The 20,797-nt window shown below is 43.2% G+C and overlaps 1 protein-coding gene across 1 annotated transcript in view; it reads right to left on the minus strand.

Moving 5' to 3' along the window:
• Nucleotides 1-10,458: 10,458 nt before the first annotated feature.
• LOC143126150 (ankyrin repeat and BTB/POZ domain-containing protein 2-like) overlaps nt 10,459-20,797 on the minus strand; it is a 26,792-nt gene continuing 16,453 nt past the window's right edge. The window contains exons 3-17 of the mRNA XM_076288058.1: nt 20,722-20,797; nt 19,397-19,549; nt 19,011-19,176; nt 16,354-16,443; nt 15,967-16,068; nt 15,389-15,485; nt 14,923-15,058; nt 14,334-14,566; nt 13,657-13,835; nt 13,192-13,297; nt 12,400-12,502; nt 12,136-12,226; nt 11,787-11,855; nt 11,538-11,651; nt 10,459-11,325 (exon numbers count right to left, since the gene is read on the minus strand). The exon at nt 20,722-20,797 is cut by the window's right edge and continues 132 nt beyond it. Of these exons, the coding sequence (XP_076144173.1) occupies nt 11,113-11,325; nt 11,538-11,651; nt 11,787-11,855; nt 12,136-12,226; nt 12,400-12,502; nt 13,192-13,297; nt 13,657-13,835; nt 14,334-14,566; nt 14,923-15,058; nt 15,389-15,485; nt 15,967-16,068; nt 16,354-16,443; nt 19,011-19,176; nt 19,397-19,549; nt 20,722-20,797 (1,928 nt within the window). The 3' untranslated portion in view covers nt 10,459-11,112. The remainder of the gene's footprint in view (nt 11,326-11,537; nt 11,652-11,786; nt 11,856-12,135; nt 12,227-12,399; nt 12,503-13,191; nt 13,298-13,656; nt 13,836-14,333; nt 14,567-14,922; nt 15,059-15,388; nt 15,486-15,966; nt 16,069-16,353; nt 16,444-19,010; nt 19,177-19,396; nt 19,550-20,721) is intronic.

Raw genomic sequence — 20,797 nt, forward strand, 5'->3', positions numbered from 1 at the left:
ATGTGGTCGATTCTCACTGGTACTTCCTCTTTTTATTGTACAAGCTTATCTCGGCTTAAACCATGACATCAGCATGTTTAATCACTCTAACGTATTTTTCTCTCAAAGAGGCAAATGGTGTAATGTTTATTCAGGAGGACGAGAGAACCAATAGAGTCTATTCTACCATTTCAGCTGTCCATAGGGTGTGGCATGGCATTATAAACTGGAGTGATAGCCTTCTTTTTTCAAGATTCCTTTTATCCTGTACAAATTATCAATTTTGTTACCACCAAAGCACCCCAGAACCATCACATTCCAGTCACTAGACACTCTAATGTACTGGTCCTCTTGTGCTCTGGGGCCTCTCACTATTATTCTGGTTAAAGCAGTTTGCCTCTCACCACATTGTAGTTCAGTTTCTTGGCCATTTTTTACATGGAATATAAGTCTTCATTACTCAGAACAAAATTGACACATTCCAAAAGAAAAGTCTTTGTTTCTGGCCATCTGCCAACATATTTGCAAAAGGACTTTCTAATGATCAGTTCAACTTTTAAAAGGCCGGCTCTTGGAAGCAGATTGTGCGACCAGACTAGAGTGATAATACATTTGCATGTGGTATTGAGCTCAATGGACCTCTGTAAAACAATCAACTGAGCCTGCAATACTAAACATATATTTTCCTAGACGAACAGTTGGCATGATAACACTCCAATATGGTTCATTCATTAAGATGCTACTACTGACTGACTGATGTGGAAATTAACTTTTCAGGTCACCTTCACATTACCTTCACCTTTTCTGGCACTATTGATTGGATTTATGATCAAATGGTTTCCCTTCATAAATATCATAAAGTCTAAAAAAATAGTAACATTTTGTGATATGGAATTATAGTGTTTACCTATATTTACAACATTATTCATACATTTGGATTGCTTGAGGCCTTCTGGGGGTGCTAGAAAGTGTCAAAGTCAGCTAACTTGATAAAGAAGCTATTTGGTTGAATTCTCGGCAAGGAAAAGTATTACTGTCAAATGTCAAATTATCCTGTACTTAAATGTAAAGGTGACTTTTAAGATTGAATATATACTGTGTTTAAATTATACTAGTATAGGCATTTTCTGAATTTGTTATTGTATCGTATTTATTATGGACAGGTTGTGTAATTGTTTTTATGCAGACAAACTTGTAATTCAAAGAGACACAGCTAAATGCCAACTGTTAAGATTTTCCTTTGTGCATTCTGACACACAACAGCAGTTGTACAGTTAACATGAATTTAATGAAACGATATCTTTAAGAACAAAAAACAACTTTTGTAGAGTAAGGAAACATTGCAAAAACTTGTTGCTGTACATTCTTTGGCTTTCTTTCTCTGTTGGACACTAGAGTGAGAATACATTTGCATGTGATATTGAACTCATTGAACAGAAGTACAGTTGCATTTCTCCCTGTCTGCTTAAACACTGTGTGAGTGAGAATACATTTGCATGTGGTATTGAGCTCAACGGACTAAACAATCGACTGAGCCTGCAATACTAGACATGTATTATCCTACATGAAAAGTTAGCATAACACTCCAATATGAATCATTCAGGCTTAAGTACAAACTTTTGAGCATTAACTGCTACTACTGACTGATTGACTGATGTGGACATAAAGAATGAAGTCATGCCCTTCTTCTTCCAGTCCATGGGACCTATCCAGTCTTTGAGTTAATAGAATGTTTACAGGATGAAATTCTGGCCAGAGCGCGGGCCAAAAACAATTGACCCACGGGTGCCAATTTGGGCAGCCCTGGCCTAGAGGAACAAAGTGGCATGATGACACACCATAGGTAGGAAACATAGACTGATGCTCATAATGACCTTGAATAAGGTGAAATAAAGGGACTTTGTGGATGTAATTGACTGACCGCTTTGAATGCGCAAAATTGAGCCCCAAAAATCATTTGAGTTTCACTAGTTATACTTTTTAACAAGCAACATACATATCTCTGTTACACATATGCACTGGAAGTTTGTTTGTAGGAGCTACTGTTCTTTTACAATTCCACCGAGAGTGGCGATAGGTGAAATGTTACAACCTGCCCCATATGCGGGGTTAGTTGTAACATTCATCCCAAAGGCTGTTTTTAATTAAATGAATTCAATAAATGTATCTGAATGTGTATGATAGAATAGGATCTGACTATTTATGATACATAAGTCATGAACTAACAACAGACGTGTGTCGAAAATTGACTTTATTTTCTATACGGAGAAATAACATGAGAAATATGTGCCAATGGAAGCAAAGAGTCTAACCAAGGTCAATCCTGCCAAGAAAAGCCCTCAAACCTGAAAACACATGAGGCAAAATGCAAAACATCACAAAAACTGACTAAACTAACACTAATACGCGCATATTTGTGTATTGCAACATCATTGTACAGTATGAGTGGCTTAGTTGTAACAGCGCGTTACAACTAACCCCGCTGGGTCACGTTTGTTATAAAATAAGCTAGCTCCTGCTATAAGTTGGCTACATGAATCTAAATCTAGGCTAAGTTGTGGTTTACCCCAGGAACAGATGCTAACTGTAAAATGTAGCTATGTATATAAGATCAAGGACAAACATGGTTATATAAGTATATAAAGTAAATTTTGACTCTACTCAATATTAGTCGTACACTATGAGTAACAGAGTTGCGTTCACTGAGTGACACACGCAACTTGGACAAACATATTTGGGAAAAAAACCTGAAAATTGTTAGAGCACTTCCCTTTGGTCTTGCCATGTGGGCAGAAAATGTTCTTGTGTTGTAACTTCCTTTGTGCCAGTAGACAAATATTTTTAACTCTTTCTCTGCCAGGTAAAATTCCTTATGGTAACAGGGTTGCGCGCATGTTGTGGGACACAACTTAATAGAATAAAAACTGTAACATGCAATACAATGTAGATCAAATAAATTGTTTTCATAAGTAAAGGAGATGAATATCAACAATATACAAGAGGAAGTAATTTATTTAGAGCTTATTTTAATTGTTAAATTTGGCAAAGGAGTTGGTCACCCAATGTGTGGGACAAGAGAAAATGGCCATTTTTTGAGGTGGTCCAAAGGTATTCGGTCTTTTGAATAATATCTAAGGAGCTTATTTTTCCACCAAATTTTACAGTTTGTCTTATAACAAGTACATTATTCACAAAAAATAGTCATTTAGATATTTTGGATATGTACATTTGAGATTTAAGTGGTGGGACAGGAAATGTAACAAAATCCTGGAATGTCCCTGTCAGGGTTGTGCAGGAGGACCCAAGTGCAAGACTCCAATAGGCAGTATTACAGACAAAACACGATTTTATTTTAACACGAACTTAACAATTAGACTTACTTACAACAAACAGGACTTGGGCTAGACAAGGAGGAAACAGAGAGACGATCCGACAAGGAACAGAGAAACAGGAGGGTAGAAATACACAGAGCAATAGACCTCTGAAGTTCGCCTACAAAAAAGATCCAAAACGGCCATCTTTGCCCATATAAGGAGATCCGGTTGTTAATTGAAGCTAACTACCTATGGCAAATTGCATTACAAGTTAGCTCTGGGATAGCAAAAATCTAAGTGTGCCACCTTCACTTACGGGAGATCACAGTATCCACTCGAAGGCAGAGGACAAAAGTGTGTTCAGGAACACGTATGCATTTCAGACTTTTTCATCCCCTAGAGCAGGGTTCTAAATTAACACCCACCAACCCGCCAAATGCCGGTTAAAATTAATTTTGGCGGGTGTTACTAAAAACTTACTAGCCAGTTTGGCCGGTGATGCATGAGGCATTAGCCTACATGCATGATACATAAGGCTCTGTTTTCGGTCATATATCCCCCGGCAGTACTTCCTACATTTCCCATGACCACTGTGCCATAATGCTACTGTACGTCGGCTGCACGCAGTTTGCAGTGAAACCAGCGCGAGAGACCATGGAAACGAACAGAGCGTCTACCAGAAAAAACAAGGAATTAGAAGAACGAACGGAGCCAGAGCAGGGAGCATAGACTGAAAGAGGAGGGAGTTAGCCAGTAAAGTAAAGTAAAAAGTACCTAACACATGTACATAACACAAATACATAATGCATTACGAAATATTAACGCAATTAACACATTGTGTTTACCTATTTCCTTTGTGGGGGGCTGATGTCATGTAACGGCCGCAAAACCTGAAGCAGCTAGATCGTTTATTTTATTGTCTATTGAGTTAGCTGAAGATGGAACGTGAGGAGCTTGTACTGTAGGCGAAAATTTTCAGTTTTAAAAAGTCCTGATCAGTTATCACCACCACCACACGCATCACGCACTGTGCATAGGGCACCAAGAGACAGAGGAGGGACCAACATTTAGCCAATAAATAGTAGCTGTACTGCAAACTGTTTTTCACTCTTGTTAGAGAAAGTATACAATGTCAACATGCACCTACAGCATGTAACATAAAGATGATACTTTTCAGGTCTTCTCTATAAAGATCCAACTTGAACATAGGCCCTATGCTACTCCATTTAATTGAGAACGCATCTGAGTGCGCAGGAGAGGGAGAAAACGAGTGGCAGGTTCTAGCTGGCTTGTCATTGTTGATGATAATTGATATCTCCTTTTTATTAAGTTAAGATTAAACTAAATGCGGCAGTGGTTAGGACAGACTTATGGGGGCGAGAAAAGGAATGAAGCAGGGGATGAGGATATCGATAGAGAAATAGATAGATGAGACCCCAAACATGAAATGAAGGGTTTGCACTTTCTGTGTATATTTTGTGGTATGTATTCATGGCAACAATGTTAATAAAATGACCAAATGCATTCAGTGACACTCATCTCATAAACTCATAATTCTCTTATTTTCACCGGGAAAAAAATGGCTAATAGAAATTCTGATTGGCTAGTAACTTTAGAAAGTTACCAGCCACATTGGCTGGTGATCAAAAAAGTTAATTTAGAACCCTGCCCTCGAGACTTTAACAGGTGCGATTATTCAAAATCCCCATGTTATTTTCCCATAGGAAAAATCGCCAGATACCGGATGTCAAAGATGGCAGCTTTTTTGTAGGCGAACTTCAGAGGTCTATTAACAGAGAGACAGAGGACTGGACGAAACCAACGAGACAACAGGGAACAGGTGAGGAGACAGAAATGGAGTGAAAACAAACAAGACAGGAAGCACAGACCAAATAAGGAGATGGGGCGGAGACAAAGACAGGTGACAGGCAGGTAACACAAAGCAGTCACACACTGGGACTGCTAGATCATCTTTCTCAGCATTCACGCCTCTCTCTGAGAATGAAGTATCTAGACTCCTGACATGCAGCCGTCCTACCACATGCTCGCTGGACCCTATACCTACGAGCCTACTTCAGTCCATCAGCCCGACCATCGCACCAGCTATCACACACGTGATCAATGCCTCGCTAACCTCCGGCACATTTCCAACAGCGTTCAAAACGGCCCGGGTAACACCGTTACTTAAGAAAGCTTCTCTCAACCCTGCTCAAGTCGAGAACTACCGCCCTGTCTCACTCCTGCCTTTCTTATCCAAAGGCATTGAACGAGCAGTCTCCAAACAGGTCTCTGACTTCCTTTCACAGAACAACCTTCTGGATCCAAATCAGTCTGGGTTCAAAAGCGGCCACTCTACCGAAACGGCTCTGCTGTCTGTAACAGAAGCCTTAAAAGAAGCCAGGGCGACCGCTCGGTCATCAGTACTCATTCTGCTTGACTTATCGGCTGCCTTTGACACGGTTAATCACCGTATCCTTCTCTCTATACTCGCTAACATGGGAATCTCCGGTTCTGCTCTCTCCTGGTTTGAATCCTACCTCACAGGACGCTCGTTTAACGTATCATGGCTTGGTCAGCTATCTGCACCTCATCATCTCACCACAGGGGTCCCCCAGGGCTCAGTACTGGGCCCCCTTCTCTTTGCTATCTACACCACCTCCTTGGGACAGATTATCCGTTCGCATGGCTTCTCATACCACTGCTATGCAGACGACACACAGCTCTATCTGTCCTTTCCACCTGATGACCCCTTGGTTTCAGCACGGATCTCGGATTGCCTCTCAGACATAGCTACATGGATGAAGGCACACCACCTCCAGCTGAACCTCTCAAAGACTGAACTGCTGGTCCTCCCAGCTAAACCTACCATACACCACGACATCAACATCAAATTTGACTCTCTGTCTGTTTCACCTACCAGGACTGCAAGAAATCTAGGAGTTGTTCTCGACAACCAACTAAACTTCTCAGATCATGTTGCCTCAGTCGCCCGGTCATGCCGTTTCGCACTCTACAATATACGGAAAATCAGGACTTACTTAAATCAAGATGCCACCCAACTTCTGGTTCAGGCAATAGTCATCTCACGACTCGACTACTGCAACGCCCTCCTGACAGGTCTCCCAGCCTGCGCAGTGAAACCACTTCAGATGATCCAGAACGCGGCGGCGCGCCTGGTCTACAACCAACCCAAGAGGGCACATGTTACCCCGCTACTCATCCAGCTACATTGGCTACCTATGGCGGCCCGCATCAAATTCAAGGCTCTAACGCTTGCCTACAAAGTAGTCTCCGGTTCTGCTCCCACCTACTTGAATGCCTTCATACAGACATACGCTACCTCCAGACCGCTGCGCTCCTCAGACGAACGACGTCTAGCTCTACCTCCGGTACGCTCAGGCCAATCCAAACTTTTCTCATCTGTTGTTCCTCGCTGGTGGAACACACTGCCAGCTCCTACTAGGGCAGGGACATCCCTCTCCATTTTCAAAAAACTCCTGAAGACCCAGCTCTTTAGAGAACATCTCCTCTCATAGCAACACTTACAACAAGTCTTGCTGATCCTAGCACTCACCAGCCGTCTTAAACTGACACGTAACTGTTAAAAACAGCACTCACTGATGCACTTATTCTTACTGTACTCTAATGTTTTTTAAATTGTCCTAATATTGTTGAGAATTGCTCTAAACTTAAACTGTTTACCATGTTGTTAGTCGCTTTGGCTAAAAATGCGTCAGCCAAATGTAATGTAATGTAATGTAATAAAGCACAAGGGGAACAGGCAAAAACAAACACAGGACAATACACAAAATGGCCACCAGAGTGGCACAAACTCAACGGTCTGGGCCAGATCCTGACAGTCCCCCCCGCGCTCCCCCATTACAAATATGAATGGTGTGAGTGTGTGTGTGAGTGAGAGAGAGAAAGAGAGAGAGAGAGAGTAGGCTAGGGGTTTGGGGTCTCTGTGTGTGAATATACTCTATGTAGCTATGTATGAGAGTCTGTCTGTGTAGGCTATGTGTAGAAGAGAGGGAGTGAGAGTGAGTGTGTGCGTGCGAACTAAGTGAGGTTTTCGATCTTCCAAAATGCCGACATCCAAAACAATAAACAGCGTCTGCACTGACCGAATAAACTATCCATTTTCTGTTTATTTTTTCTCCATTTTTCATGGTCGTGTAATAATGTTCAACCGTGAATCTTCTGGGTGGTTTATCTGCATTTTTGGGGAATTCAAAGTTCTTAATTTGCACAGGGCCTTTTTTTTAACGATTTCAACTCGCTCTGCATCTCTTACGGTGTCTGGCCATAACGCAGGGTCGTCACTGATAACTGTATCGTGTTAGGGCTACTCACGTACTGGTTTCGTTTGCACCCAAAGCTTCTGCTACTGAAATGGTGTCCGTAGCAGCACCAACAGCACCAGTGCGGACTTCGGCAGTGACAGTGATCTTGTCCCTCACGACTGTTTCACTTAGATCAACATTATAATCATCATCATCAGTAGAAGAATATGTTGGCCTAGTGCAAGAGCTATCCAAATTACTTTCTTCCGTGGAATAATTCTTCGACTGGAAGAAGTTAGTTCATTTAGGCAATTTCTTTCTAAATTCTTCCTCCTCCCTTTTTCTTTTTCTTGTATCACTTACACTCTGGAAACGTTTCATGGCTGGCTGTCAATCGCTCAACTCCACACCTCACCAAGACCTCGTTCAGATAGCTAGTTGCTGCTATGGTGACAGGAAGCGGACCTGCGGTCATTTGATTTTATGATGAGTTTATGAGCAATCATGAGGCAAAATATTTTTTGGATTAGAATATATTGTTTGATCATTTATTTAAAAAAAAAAAAAAAATACGATAAGGGGATGACGAGGCCCCCTGGTGGCCGAGGCCCCAGGCAATTGCCTGACCATGCCTAATGGCAGGTCCGCCCCTGGTTGAAGCATGGCCATGGTGATTCCTGCTCAGGCTAAGATTTGGGAGGTTTATAAGGATATTACTTTCTGAGTACTGACCAATGGCCACTACACAATCACTATATAAATATTAATTTAAACTGCCGGCAAGCTCCTGCAAAATGTAGTTAATCTACTGTAGGTCAGTGTTACTCAAACTTTTTCAGACCAAGGACCACTTAACCAATAAAAAAACACCTTGCTTATTGTCTTTGCACCTTGCTTATTGTGTCAGAGGATTCATGATTTAAACTGGCGTAGCTTACATAGCAGTGATGCAGAACTGTTTGGATTTACATACAAGTTGGTTCAATATTGCAAACAACTCATCTATATTATATTTTACCATGTCTGCTCGTGGACCACTTAGGATAGCTTGTGGACCACCTGTGGTCCCGGGACCACTCTTTGAGAAACACTGATCTAGATCAACTACAGTTGACTCCTTCACAACACTGAAAACTGATAGGATCTCTCTACACTTATGTAGAAATTGCATTTAAAAAGCCATTAAATCAGCCATTTTCATCTACAAGGTTATGGAGTCCTTTCCAACATTAATTATGTCCATTCTGTATTTGCAATTTATTTGAAAACATGTATTAATGACCTCAAACATTTGAATAGTAGCTGCAAATGCAGTAGACCCAACTAAACACAGATTGGTAAAGTTTTCCTCCATGTATTATGACACCAATAAAAGCATTTGTGCAGCTGGCATGAACTTCTCCCTATCTGTTTAAAGACTAGAGTGATGATGGGGGGGGGGGGGGGGCAGCACTCAGGACAGTCGACAAACCAAAAATGTGTTCATAATTACTCTTGACTGTCCATTGTAGTGCTACTACTGGGCATCTGAGAAAAGCTATATGTCCATATCGCTTATGCACCATGTAACATTATGGCATACTGTTCATCTTTAAATTTGTGAGTGATACAATTTTGAATCATTTGATATTTAAGTGATATTGCACAGGGGTGCTCTGTTGTTTTCTCTTTCTTCTCTCTTTGCCACTTTCGTCAAATTCAGTATTAGATTAGTATGTTTAAAATTGTACATGATCATTTATAAATAAAAAATAAACAAATAAATTAATCAACAACAAAAAATCTTACAATTACAAATATATCACTTTTACAAATCAATGGTACACATACACTTCTGCAGGTATAAATACTTTCACCTTTGGGAATCAGAAGTGTCTTTTATGTATTGTATGTATCATTTACACCGTGTAGCAGTAAAATGATTTATAACTGTAGAAATTATTAAATATGTGTATGAATCTGTGACACATACAATATTTTAGTGTCTATGATTTTGTACAGTTACAAATATTTTTTTACAGGGTGGGGGGCTCTTGCAAAACAAAAAAACCCTGCAGATAAGTACATGCAAATGACAAACTGGAGCAGCCTCTCTGCTCTAGTGCCATGCTACTGCACAGGATTGTGAGGGAGGGGCCATTCTCAGTACACTTTACCAATTCCACTAAACAACTTTCAAGTTTATTTAGCTCAGAGAAATGTTATGTAGTTCCGTTATATGCATTTTTTTCTGTTATATATTATATTCAGTGTTTTGAAGATGCTTTTCACTTACGGCTCCTACACACAGCTGCGTGCGTTGCGTTGCTGGAGACGCATTCCATACACTTTACATGGGCTCACGTCATCCGTTGCCGAACTGAATTGTGGGTCCGTTGCGTCGCGTTTCTCCAGTAGCTCGCGTTAAGAAGTTCAGCTGGTGTTGCACCGACAGACGGCACCGGCCAATCAAGCCAATCGACGGACGGCACCAACCAATCAAATTACAGTTATACTTCAAGTCATTTGCATAGCTACCGTCGGGAACACCTACTGGCATGCGTTGACGGAACGCAACTGTGTGTAGGAGCCGTTAGTGTGGCTCGTGCACACTAATGTATCAGAGGACTAGAGGCAAAGAGACACAACTAAACAGACAGTGAGGCTTTCCTCTGTGTAACACTCCAATATGGCTGCATCATTCATGCTTGAGTACATCCATTTGAGCATTAACCCACTAAACATTAGACGTCTGATGGACGTGTAGATCATGTCTTTATTGCGTCCGTCGGTCCAAAACCAATTCTGGATGACTACACAACGTGCAAACTAGGTCTAGGTTGGGCTTATTTATATGAAGTTTATTGATATACACATTCAAAAGCAGTTTGAGCGTTATGAGTTACAATGAAAGAAAAATGAAGAACAATGGCAGACATCAGCAAGCCAATATATAAGTTAACAGCTTAAATATTTTACATGATTTGCTTAATGTGATAATTATTAAATATGTGACAAAACTATACATCAATTTAATGAATTATGTTACACAGCGCAATGACCCATAGAACTGTATTAAACCTGTGTTTCTCCCATTACTGGCTTCGTGAAGTTCTCAAACCCACTCCTGAGTGAGACACACTGCATGTGTGCTTCAGATGTGGACACATCAAGAGGCAGACCTGCATCATAGCACCTGCCTTTGTGTGGAAAATATCTGGCCACTAGAGGGCACTATTAGCATGCGTCCAGTCTTGGTTCTCAACTGTCCGTGAGCCGGTGAATGATCACATTGTTTACTTACTGGATTCGTAGTGAGCCTGGAGTTAAGCGTGGACAAGGAAAAGGATAGCTGTCCTTCACAGGCTCACTTTATCCATTAGATTATTTTGGAGATGATTTCTCCTCTATCTTTTTTCGGCAGGTTTTAGGTACTTGTACTCTGAGCCTCTACCACTAGCGTCTTGTTTGTAGTGTTGGTCTGTGTCTCTCTACCCCTCCCCCCCACAGTATCATTGGTTCCACTGATGAGATGAGGTCCGTGTCCCTTGTCCAGCTCAGCCCTGGACAGGCACACAGAGGGAGAGTAGGCGGCGGCTCAGCGTGGTCTGCAGACCCTCCAGGGGCAGGTGGTCCAGCTGTGACCTCACTGCAGGTGACCCTGAGGAGGGGCGAAGGAGGCTCTGAAAGTCCTCCATCTCGAGGAGGTCTGGCATCCTCTGGAGGAAGTAGCCTTCACAGAACACAGCCAGCTCTGTCGCTCCAAATGTCTGATGAACAGAAAGAGAGAGGGTCATTTGATAAGATTCTGAGACACATTTTACTCTGATGTATTGATAATGATTAATAAACCTCACCAATAACAGATGGATAATTCCCCACATAACTGACAAAAATAACACTAAATGTAAAACTATGTACACATTTTAACACTTGTGTGTTGTGTGTTCCCAAGGGTGTATGCTGCGTGCTGTGTTCTCACCTTAGCTTTGAGGTAGAGGCGTACAGCATTGTCCAGCTGAATTCTGTCCGAGCACAGCATCTCACACTGCCTCTTCAGCGCCCCCACCTGGAAAGCATTGGCCACTGCCAAGAGCTATATAAAGAGGCATAAACAAAAGACAGCCAGTCTCAAAACCTTAAAGAAACACCTGGTCAGACTTTAACAGCAATCCTTTGACATCTATTTAGCAGCAACAGCTAAATGTGCAGACCGTGGATCATGACTTACCTCCAGTAGGTCTGATAGAGGAGCTCTGAGACACTCACTGCCACCACAGTACAAATAACTCATCATTCTCTGCACAGACAAAGACAAAGAGAGGGAGAGAGAGAGAGAGAGAGAGAGAGAGAGAGAGGTGAGTGACAGACAAGGAGCAGGTCAGTCTCCATTATGCTGATGAACAAAACCTAGTTTCCCAAATTATCACCACAATTATTACAGGAGACTAAGAAATTAATGAAAGCTAACTGAAAGTTATACCGACTCACAGATCATATTTAATTCCATACTAAAGTTCTTGTTACCAGTGTGGTAACTATTGTAATGGGTGTGAAATTGCCCATTCAGGCTGTGTTACCTGGAAGGTGGTGTAAGTGACGTTGGTAATAGGGATGGGTTTATGCTCTCGCAGTCCACTAGAGGGCGTCGGCTCAAGCAAGGCCCTGAACCTGACCAGGAGAGAGGGACAGGGTCAGAAAATGAAACAAAATACAGAAAAATACCAATGTGTGTTTCTCTCTCTTTCTCTCTCTCTCTCTCTCTCTCTCTCTCTCTCTCTCTCTCTCTCTCTCTCTCTTTCTGTGTGTGTGTGTGTGTGAGGATATACCCATGTGTTTCTTACCTGTCTGAAACAGACATGAGCAGAACCCGGTGGGCGTAGAACATCCGTCCCTCAACTACGAATGTCACGTCAGACATCTCCCGGTTATTCAGGAAGTGGGCATCTAAATAAAACACAGGAGGACAATCCACAGTTAAACATCAGCAACACAAAAGAGAAACATGACACAATGTTCATTTAAAACTCCCACTTAAATTGACTCTTGTAGGTGTATATACCAGCCTTCCATATAAAACATGAATTCCCTGCGTCATGTAGAGCAGGGGTTCCCAAACATTTCCACGACAAGGCCCCCCAAATACCACTAGGTTCTGGCCAAGGACCCCCTTGATGTGTTATTAAACCCATCGACAATACTACGGCAAATGTAAAAATACATTAAGCTAATCCTAATAATTATTTTAGCCACAAGCACTTCGCGATGAAGCATACAGTGTGTAAAAATTGCATTTGGGGCTTTCTGCTAGAGAGCTATCACTTTACTATTACTCCCAGTCATTATCATGGAAAATATAATGTTCAGATATGCGACAAGTTATTATAATGGCATTGTATAACAACCCTCATAGTAATTATTATTAGTTATTAGTATATTATTTTTCAAATGAATTTATTTGTTTCTTTTATTTTTCCTTCCAACTTGCTGGCACCCCCTCGCGGCCCCCACTTTGAAAACCACTGATGTAGAGAACCTTGTGGTTTCGACATATTGTAAATGAAGTGTGTGTGTGTGTGTGTGTGTGTGTGTGCGCGCGCGTGTGTGTGTGTGTGTAATGTATGTAGTGTTATTACCCAGCTGTGCGGAGGGTGTGTCCCGTGCCGCTGGAACAGGAGGAGGAGGAGCAGAGCCAAAACAGTGACTAAAGATGGCCGCCAGCTGTCTCATGAGCTCATCATTCTGTAGTGGGGAGAGGATGGGTCTATTTTAAACATCTCTGTCCATATCATTATAATAGTGAATCACATACTAAAATAACTTATACTGCACTTGTGAATATGAATGAATTGTTTAAGATATGCTTGGCATGGTATGGTAGTACAGTATAGCAGATCATCAACTTATGATTATTTGCTAAAAGATAGGTGAAGTGTTATCGGTGGTATCTGGCTAAATTTCAGCTTCTATTATTGAAATTATTCAGTCAACAGGTCATTGCAAAAAAAAATAAACACCTAGGCAATCTAATAATAAAAAACATACAAATTCAAGATAAAGGGTTCGACTACACTAGTACAGTATATCTTATGAAATGGTACCTGGGTAGTTCTGAAGATGTTGAACATGAGTGGTAGACCGTCAGAGACCAGGGCCTGGGAATACTCCTCACGGCCGATGGAGGTGAAGTCTGACAGGAGGGACAGGAGTGCGTCGACCCTGGACTGCTGCTGGGCACTCTGGAGGCACTGCAGCCACACGTGGAGCCGCCAGGGCACACCTGGGAGCCAAAGGGAGGGGAGAGAGGAATTCCACAATGACGCTGCTAAAACAGAGACAGTACACGGCTACAAAGTTATCATTATGAACGAAATGCAGGAAAAGCATGTGCACGTTAATATGTGCATTTCCTGCACTTCGTTCATAATCGTCATCTGAAGCACTAATTAAAGGCTATGTTTTTTTTTTGTTTACGACATTCGAAATTGACTTGGAAATACCAAATCAATGTGAAGAAATCACAGCCTTGGACATAATGTTTAGAAAAGCCTATGCTCTGTGCTGGCCAGATATCCACTGTCTGACAGACAGCCCCTCTTGCAATACTGCTTTGTTCCATGTGTGGTGCTGTACTAAATACAATGCAAGTCAATGGAAGAGTGCCATCACAAATGTAATGGTGCGTTCAAAACAACTCGAAGCTAACAGAATTTTTACACACCACCCCTTTAATTGGGCCTGCATATCACCACAATGCATTCCATGAGGGCACACATACCCAGTGTACGGAGCTCCATCGTAACGTCCAGGTAGCCATGTTCTGCGCTGTGCAGGCAGGCCTGCTGCAGGGCTCTCATCCGGGCCTTGCATAGTCTCGGCGGGGCCCCCTGCTGGCTGGATCTGCCTGTTTGCGGTCTGGAGTCCTGCAGGCCCTCAGCCAGGATCTCCTCCAGGGAGAGCACCTCCTCCTGCCGGCCCTCCGGGTGGGACAGCAGCTTACGCAGCACATTCCTGCAGCAGAGGGGGGGATGGATGGGGTGTGTTACATGCATGTAAGCAAAATACCCAGACACACACAAAATACACACACACACAAACAAAACACACACACACACACACACACATAAACAAAACACACACACACCCGCACACACACACACACACACACACACACACACACACACACACACACACACACACACACACACACACACACACACAAATGCACACACACACACACACACACACACACACACACACACACACAGACACGCATAAACAAAACACATACACACAAAGTACACTCACACACACACACACACACACACACACACACACATATATAAACAAATGCACACACACAGTACCTGTGTCCGTGAGCAGCAGCATGACTGAAGCAGTTCATGTCCTCATACAGCGATGATGTCAGAGCAGCCCCACAATGCATCTGTAGCAGAGGATCTGCCCCTCGATCCAAGAGCAGACTCACCATCTCATAATTACCTGCATACATAAAAACACATACGCACACTGAATATAACAACCACACTGAAAGTGCATTGAACAGATTTACAACAGAATACATACTCTATGTTTCATCTGAGGTAAAAGAGGTTCCTTTTGAGTGAGAGAGAGCAAGAGAGAGAGAGAGATGGAGAGAGAGAGACAGAGAGAGAGAGATGGAGAGAGAGAGAGAGAGATGGAGAGAGAAATGGAGAGAGAGATGGAGACAGAGAGAGATAGAGAGAGATGGAGAGAGAGAGAGATGGAGACAGAGAGATGGAGAGATTAGGACTTGAATGGAACTGTTGTGTTGTCCAGTGCCTACTGTACCTGCTGCAGATGCCAGCTGTAAGGGAGTGGGTGCCCAGCCCTGATGCCCACCCTTGCTGGCAGCACCCTCTACATCTGCTCCCACATCCAAGAGTAACTACACACACACACACACACACACACACACACACACACACACACACACACACACACACACACACACACACACACACAGAAACACACACACACACACACAGACGCACACACGCACGCACGCACGCACGCACACACACACACACACACAGAAATACACACACACAGAAACACAGAAACACAGTCACATTATACATCACATAAAAACAGTGGTTTCAGTCAAAACTAATTAGTACTCTGCTGAAAGCAAATCAGCATGTACAGTAGTTAGGTGAACATTGCCTGTCTAGCCTGATTTACTTCTCTATTTCACAGCTATATTGTCCTGCTTAGATAACACCATGTACGGTTAAGGGTTGATGTGCTGTGCTATGGTCCTGCTTAGATAACTCCATGTACGGTTAAGGGTTGATGTGCTGTGCTATGGTCCTGCTTAGATAACACCATGTACGGTTAAGGGTTGATGTGCTGTGCTATGCTCTCACCTGAACCACAGACAAGTGCCCATGCAGAACAGCGAACGTCAGAGCCACCCAATCCCGTGTGTCCGGATGGACAGAAGGATGAGTGGACGAGCAGGCCGGAACCTGTGAGGTACAGACAGATGAGGGAACCCAAGAGAGAGAGAGAGAGAGAGAGAGAGAGAGAGAGAGAGAGAGAGAGAGAGAGAGAGAAGAGTGAAAAACTAAGAGAGAGACGGAAGGGACACCATCAGTCTGAATTTGCCCTGACCTCTTGGGAGGGTGTTTGTTGTTTCACAGCGTGTTTATGGAATCAGATGACTGGAGCTGAGGGAGAGAGAGAGAGAGAGAGAGAGAGAGGGAGAGGGAGAGAGAGAGAGCGATAGAGAGAGGGAGGGTAGGCGTCCTTACCGTCACCTCCAGGCTGGCCCCTGCATCAACCAGCATCTGCACAAGAGCCTCGTCCCCAGCCACACTCGCATACATCAGAGGAGTCATCCCCTGAGAGAGAGAAAGAGACAAAGAGAGAGAGGAAAAGAGAGGGAGAGAGAGGGAGAGAGATATAGTGTTAGCTTCCTAAATGTACACTTGACAAGACTGACCTCACTATACCAATGTCCTGCTACTGCTGTCTACTGTTTACCTGTCTTTTGTCTACCTCCACATGTATGAATCCCCTTGTTTGTCTTGTCTTATCTAACACAACATTTCTAGTTCAAGGTTTGCAGCATGTTTAGCCCATCTCCTCCCCCTCCACCCCTCTCTCCTCCACCCCTCTCTCCTCCACCCCTCTACCCCTCTCTCCTCCACCTCTCTCTCCTCCACCCCTCTCTCCTCCACCCCTCCACCCCTCTCTCCTCCACCTCTCTCTCCTCTCCTCCACCCCTCTCTCCTCCACCTCTCTCTCCTCCACCTCTCTCTCCTCCACCCCTCTCTCCTCCACCCCTCTCTCCTCCACCTGTCTCTCCTCCACCACTCTCTCCTCCACCACTCTCTCCCCTCCCCTCCCTTCCTCCTCCACCCCTCCACCCCTCTCTCCTCCTATAGCCCATCTCCTCTCTAGGCTTGGGTATCGAATATCGAGTATTGGTTGGAACCGGGACTATCTTTGCGATTTTCCCGGAATCGTTCAAAAGTTTAAATTTCGATTCCTACTTTCGATTCCCAGTCTGCCGACAGGAAGAAGAAACGTCTGAACACCAACGAAGAAGCGCATAGTTAATATAATTAAAATTCATGGAGAAGGTCAGACTATTTCATTCAGAAAGCAGGGTTCCCGAGGATCCTTAAAAAGTCTTATATAGGCTACAACTGAATTTTCGAAAGAGAGGTATTAAATGTGCGTATGGGACCGCCAGCGAGTGCAAGAGAGCGAGTGATGTCTCCATCCAGTTTCGTGTATTTAAAACGCAATTGTATACGTGATAGGCTATTAGGCTACGGGAGGAAGTGTAGTGGTTGCAGAGTGAAGATGTTTTTCACGGGTTTGGTTAAAGGTGTGAAAACGGTAATAATACAGTAGGCCTATGTACAAAATAATATGCCTGGCGTTTTCGTGGTGTAGCTGAGGCCTGAGAGATAGACAGGGTAGCCTACGTGGAATGAGGGAGCCTACGGTAGAATGAGCGGGAGAAAGAGTTGGTAAGCCAGTTAGCGATAGGTTGGCCATATGTTCGAATTTAGGCCGGACATATGGATTTTAAAAGCCCTGTCCGGCGTCCGCCGCAGCCTCAAGCCGGACGTTTATTTGTTCTCCTTTTTGGAGTTGCGCTTGGCATCTAAAGTCTTTGCTCGGACGCAGCATCGTTTCACAAACTATGGACGCGAAGACTGCTGGTGAAATTATGTGCAGTGCTTCGCAATCAGGAGGAAATACTGTATACCGGTATGTTAAGTTGATCTGTTTGCATCTTTCCAGCGTGTGTTGCTGGCCTAGCCTAGGGAAGAAAATATCTGTCTAAGTTATAATAGCCTACCTGTAATATCTGCCAGCAGCTTGCTTGCCAGCGTTTCCCAGTAGGCTAGGCCTACTTAGCAAAAGTTGTGAAATATTACCGCATATGTTTTGAATGTCGGCGACTGCTACATAAAAATACATGCGTTCATACGTGCGTGCTTGAGATGAAACCAGCAGTTTTCAGCAGGATCATGCGAAGAGGACCTGTCTCTTAATTAATTTAAAACAAGTCAATGGTTTTACAATGTTTCAGTCAAGCTTTGGTTGGTTTAGATACAACTGGTATGCAAAATGTAAAGTAGTGGATTAACTTTAATTTGCTGTGCTGCATATGGACAATAGATGCACATAGTACATTATATAAAGTAGGCTTATTAAAATATGTAAATAGCTTAGTTAACTTTGAAAAAAATATTTAAGGGAATCCAGTCCAGTGCACATGTCTTTGGCAAGTAGCCCTAGGCTACTACAGACACAGGTGAAGAACAGCCTCAGCAGTAAGCAAAACCAAATATGTACAGTACAGCCAGCTTCAAAAGCAAGCAGTCCAGACCCTAAAATTGGGCATTTATAGCTGTGAAGGTAATTCACACACAATTATTTTCTTTCGCCAAAATATTTTTGGTAACTTCTGTAGACATCCAAAATGGGGTGGGGGTTAAAATTAGTAGGAAAAAAAAACTATTGCATTAAACAGTCTTATATATCTTTTTGCCGTGGTATAGTCTTAATTTTCATTTAGATGTCTTGAAAAGGTCTTAAAAGTCTTTAAATTTGCACTTGGAAAATGTGCAGATACCCTGAGAAAGACCGTTGGTTAGCTAGCTCATTTAAAATATCCTAAACTTTTTTTGACCCTGCCTTTAAAAAAAATCGGAATCGAGAATCGTTAGGAACCGGAATCGAAATAAGAAATCGGAATTGGAATCGGAATCGTTCAAATTGAAACGATACCCAACCCTACTCCTCTCCCATCTCCTCTCTCAGCGCAGACCTGGAAGCCTTCTCATTTTCAGCAGAGGGCTGCAAAACACACCCGATGAGTGATTGAGTGTGTGTGTGTGTGTGTGTGTGTGTGTGTGTGTGTGTGTGTGTGTGTATTTGTCTGCACCTGGTCATCTTTGGTATTCACGCCCTCTGGTCCCAGCAGCTGTATGGCCTGTCCAATCAGATCGCTGCGTCCACAGTTGAGCATCCTGAAGCCCAGGTCCAGGTTGAACTTGTTTGTGGCCGCTCTAGAGTCCAGACGCTTAAAGGAGCTGAAACAACACTCTGGCCTGGGTAAACAACACACACACACAGACACATGGGTGAATATTGTTCCTTGGACTCTGAGACTGTGTGTGTGTGTAAGACTGTGATCGAAGAGTGTGTGTGTGTGTCTGTCTGTGTGTGTCAGTGTGTGTGTGTGAGCATATGTGATGTGAGTATGTGTTTGGCTCTATATGAGAAAGTGTTTGTGCAAGGAAGAGGGAGTGTGTGCATCTGTGTGTGTACCTCAGCTGTCTGGGTTCACAGTCGAGTCCGGGCAGCAGTAGCCTGGCGGCCTGTCTCACGTCGTCGTTGTCCAGCAGCAGACTCCTCCGGTGCTCTGCGTGAGCCAGGGACACGCGCATCCACTCGCCCAGCGGAGGCAGCAGTGCAAAGGGCCTAACACACACACACACACACACACACACACACACACACACACACAAACACACATCAACAATTACACCAAACAAACTTTAACCATTAAATCCTGACCGAGACGGCCAGAGTAATTCTAAATATAAAAATGTGAAATCTTTCAAGTTTTAAGTCTAACTGTCCCATTGTGAAACAAGTGATGTGACTCAAGAGAGAGGGCTTACACTAATGTATTTTGTTCAAAATATGTATTTATTCAAAATAGACATATGCTGTACATGTATATACTTTATTCTGAATCAAAATCTGTGACCCTCTACTGGAAACCATGTTCAATAAATATGTCTGGATTATAATCTTCAGAGAAAAAAAGTATTTTGTGAGTTTGAGGTTGGGGGTGGTGGAAATCCCTTAGGGGCCTTCTGTTTGAGTGATCTTTGACCTTACTGGTGGCAAATCACAATGTTCTCTATCTGCCTAAAACAAGGAGCCATGCTTCATCCAGAACATGCCCACTCCCTGCACTCAGGGCTACAGAGGAGCATATTGTTACTCCGACGAAGAGGACAAAACACACATACACACACATACACACACACACTCACACTCACAGGTCAGGGAAGGTTAACAGTGGCACCGAACAGCAACCCAGCTGAAGTGAAGCATAAGGTTATAATCACTACCAGACCGTAATTACCACAAAACCCAACCACACACATAAAATCCAAACACACACACACACACACACACACACACACACACGCACACGCACACGCACACGTACATACACACACACACACACACACACACACACACACACACATACACACACACACACACACACACACACTAACATGCTCACACAACCACAAAAGCATACACAAACACAGAAAGACTAATATTTTAACTGCCTGCTGTGCTACTGAGAACAAACCATGACATGAATCACCTGTATCCTACAGTGTGACACAAATACAAACTGGACCATATGGATTGGTTTAAACTGGCACTATCTGCCATATATCCTTAGTCATAGCACTTATTGGTGTAAAATACAGTATATGTTGCCTCAGTGTGCTGTGTCTTGTGCTTTGTTTATGTAGCTGTTGGTGAGTCCCTGGTAGCTATACTGGTAGTATTTGTGATATTTCTGCTATTTAGCGTGGACTTTTATAATATGTAAATTGTCATACCTTTCTCGATTGAGGGCCATTCTAGGTGGCTCCAGGTTGGGGTTTTCCAGAGATTCCATCTGTAGGCTGCGCAGGA

Source organism: Alosa pseudoharengus, unplaced genomic scaffold (assembly GCF_046254945.1).
Source record: "Alosa pseudoharengus isolate Yale_2024_CS ecotype anadromous, Long Island Sound unplaced genomic scaffold, YU_APseudo_1.1 YU_APseudo_1.1_scf_16, whole genome shotgun sequence".
Classification (NCBI taxonomy): Eukaryota; Metazoa; Chordata; class Actinopteri; order Clupeiformes; family Clupeidae; genus Alosa; species Alosa pseudoharengus.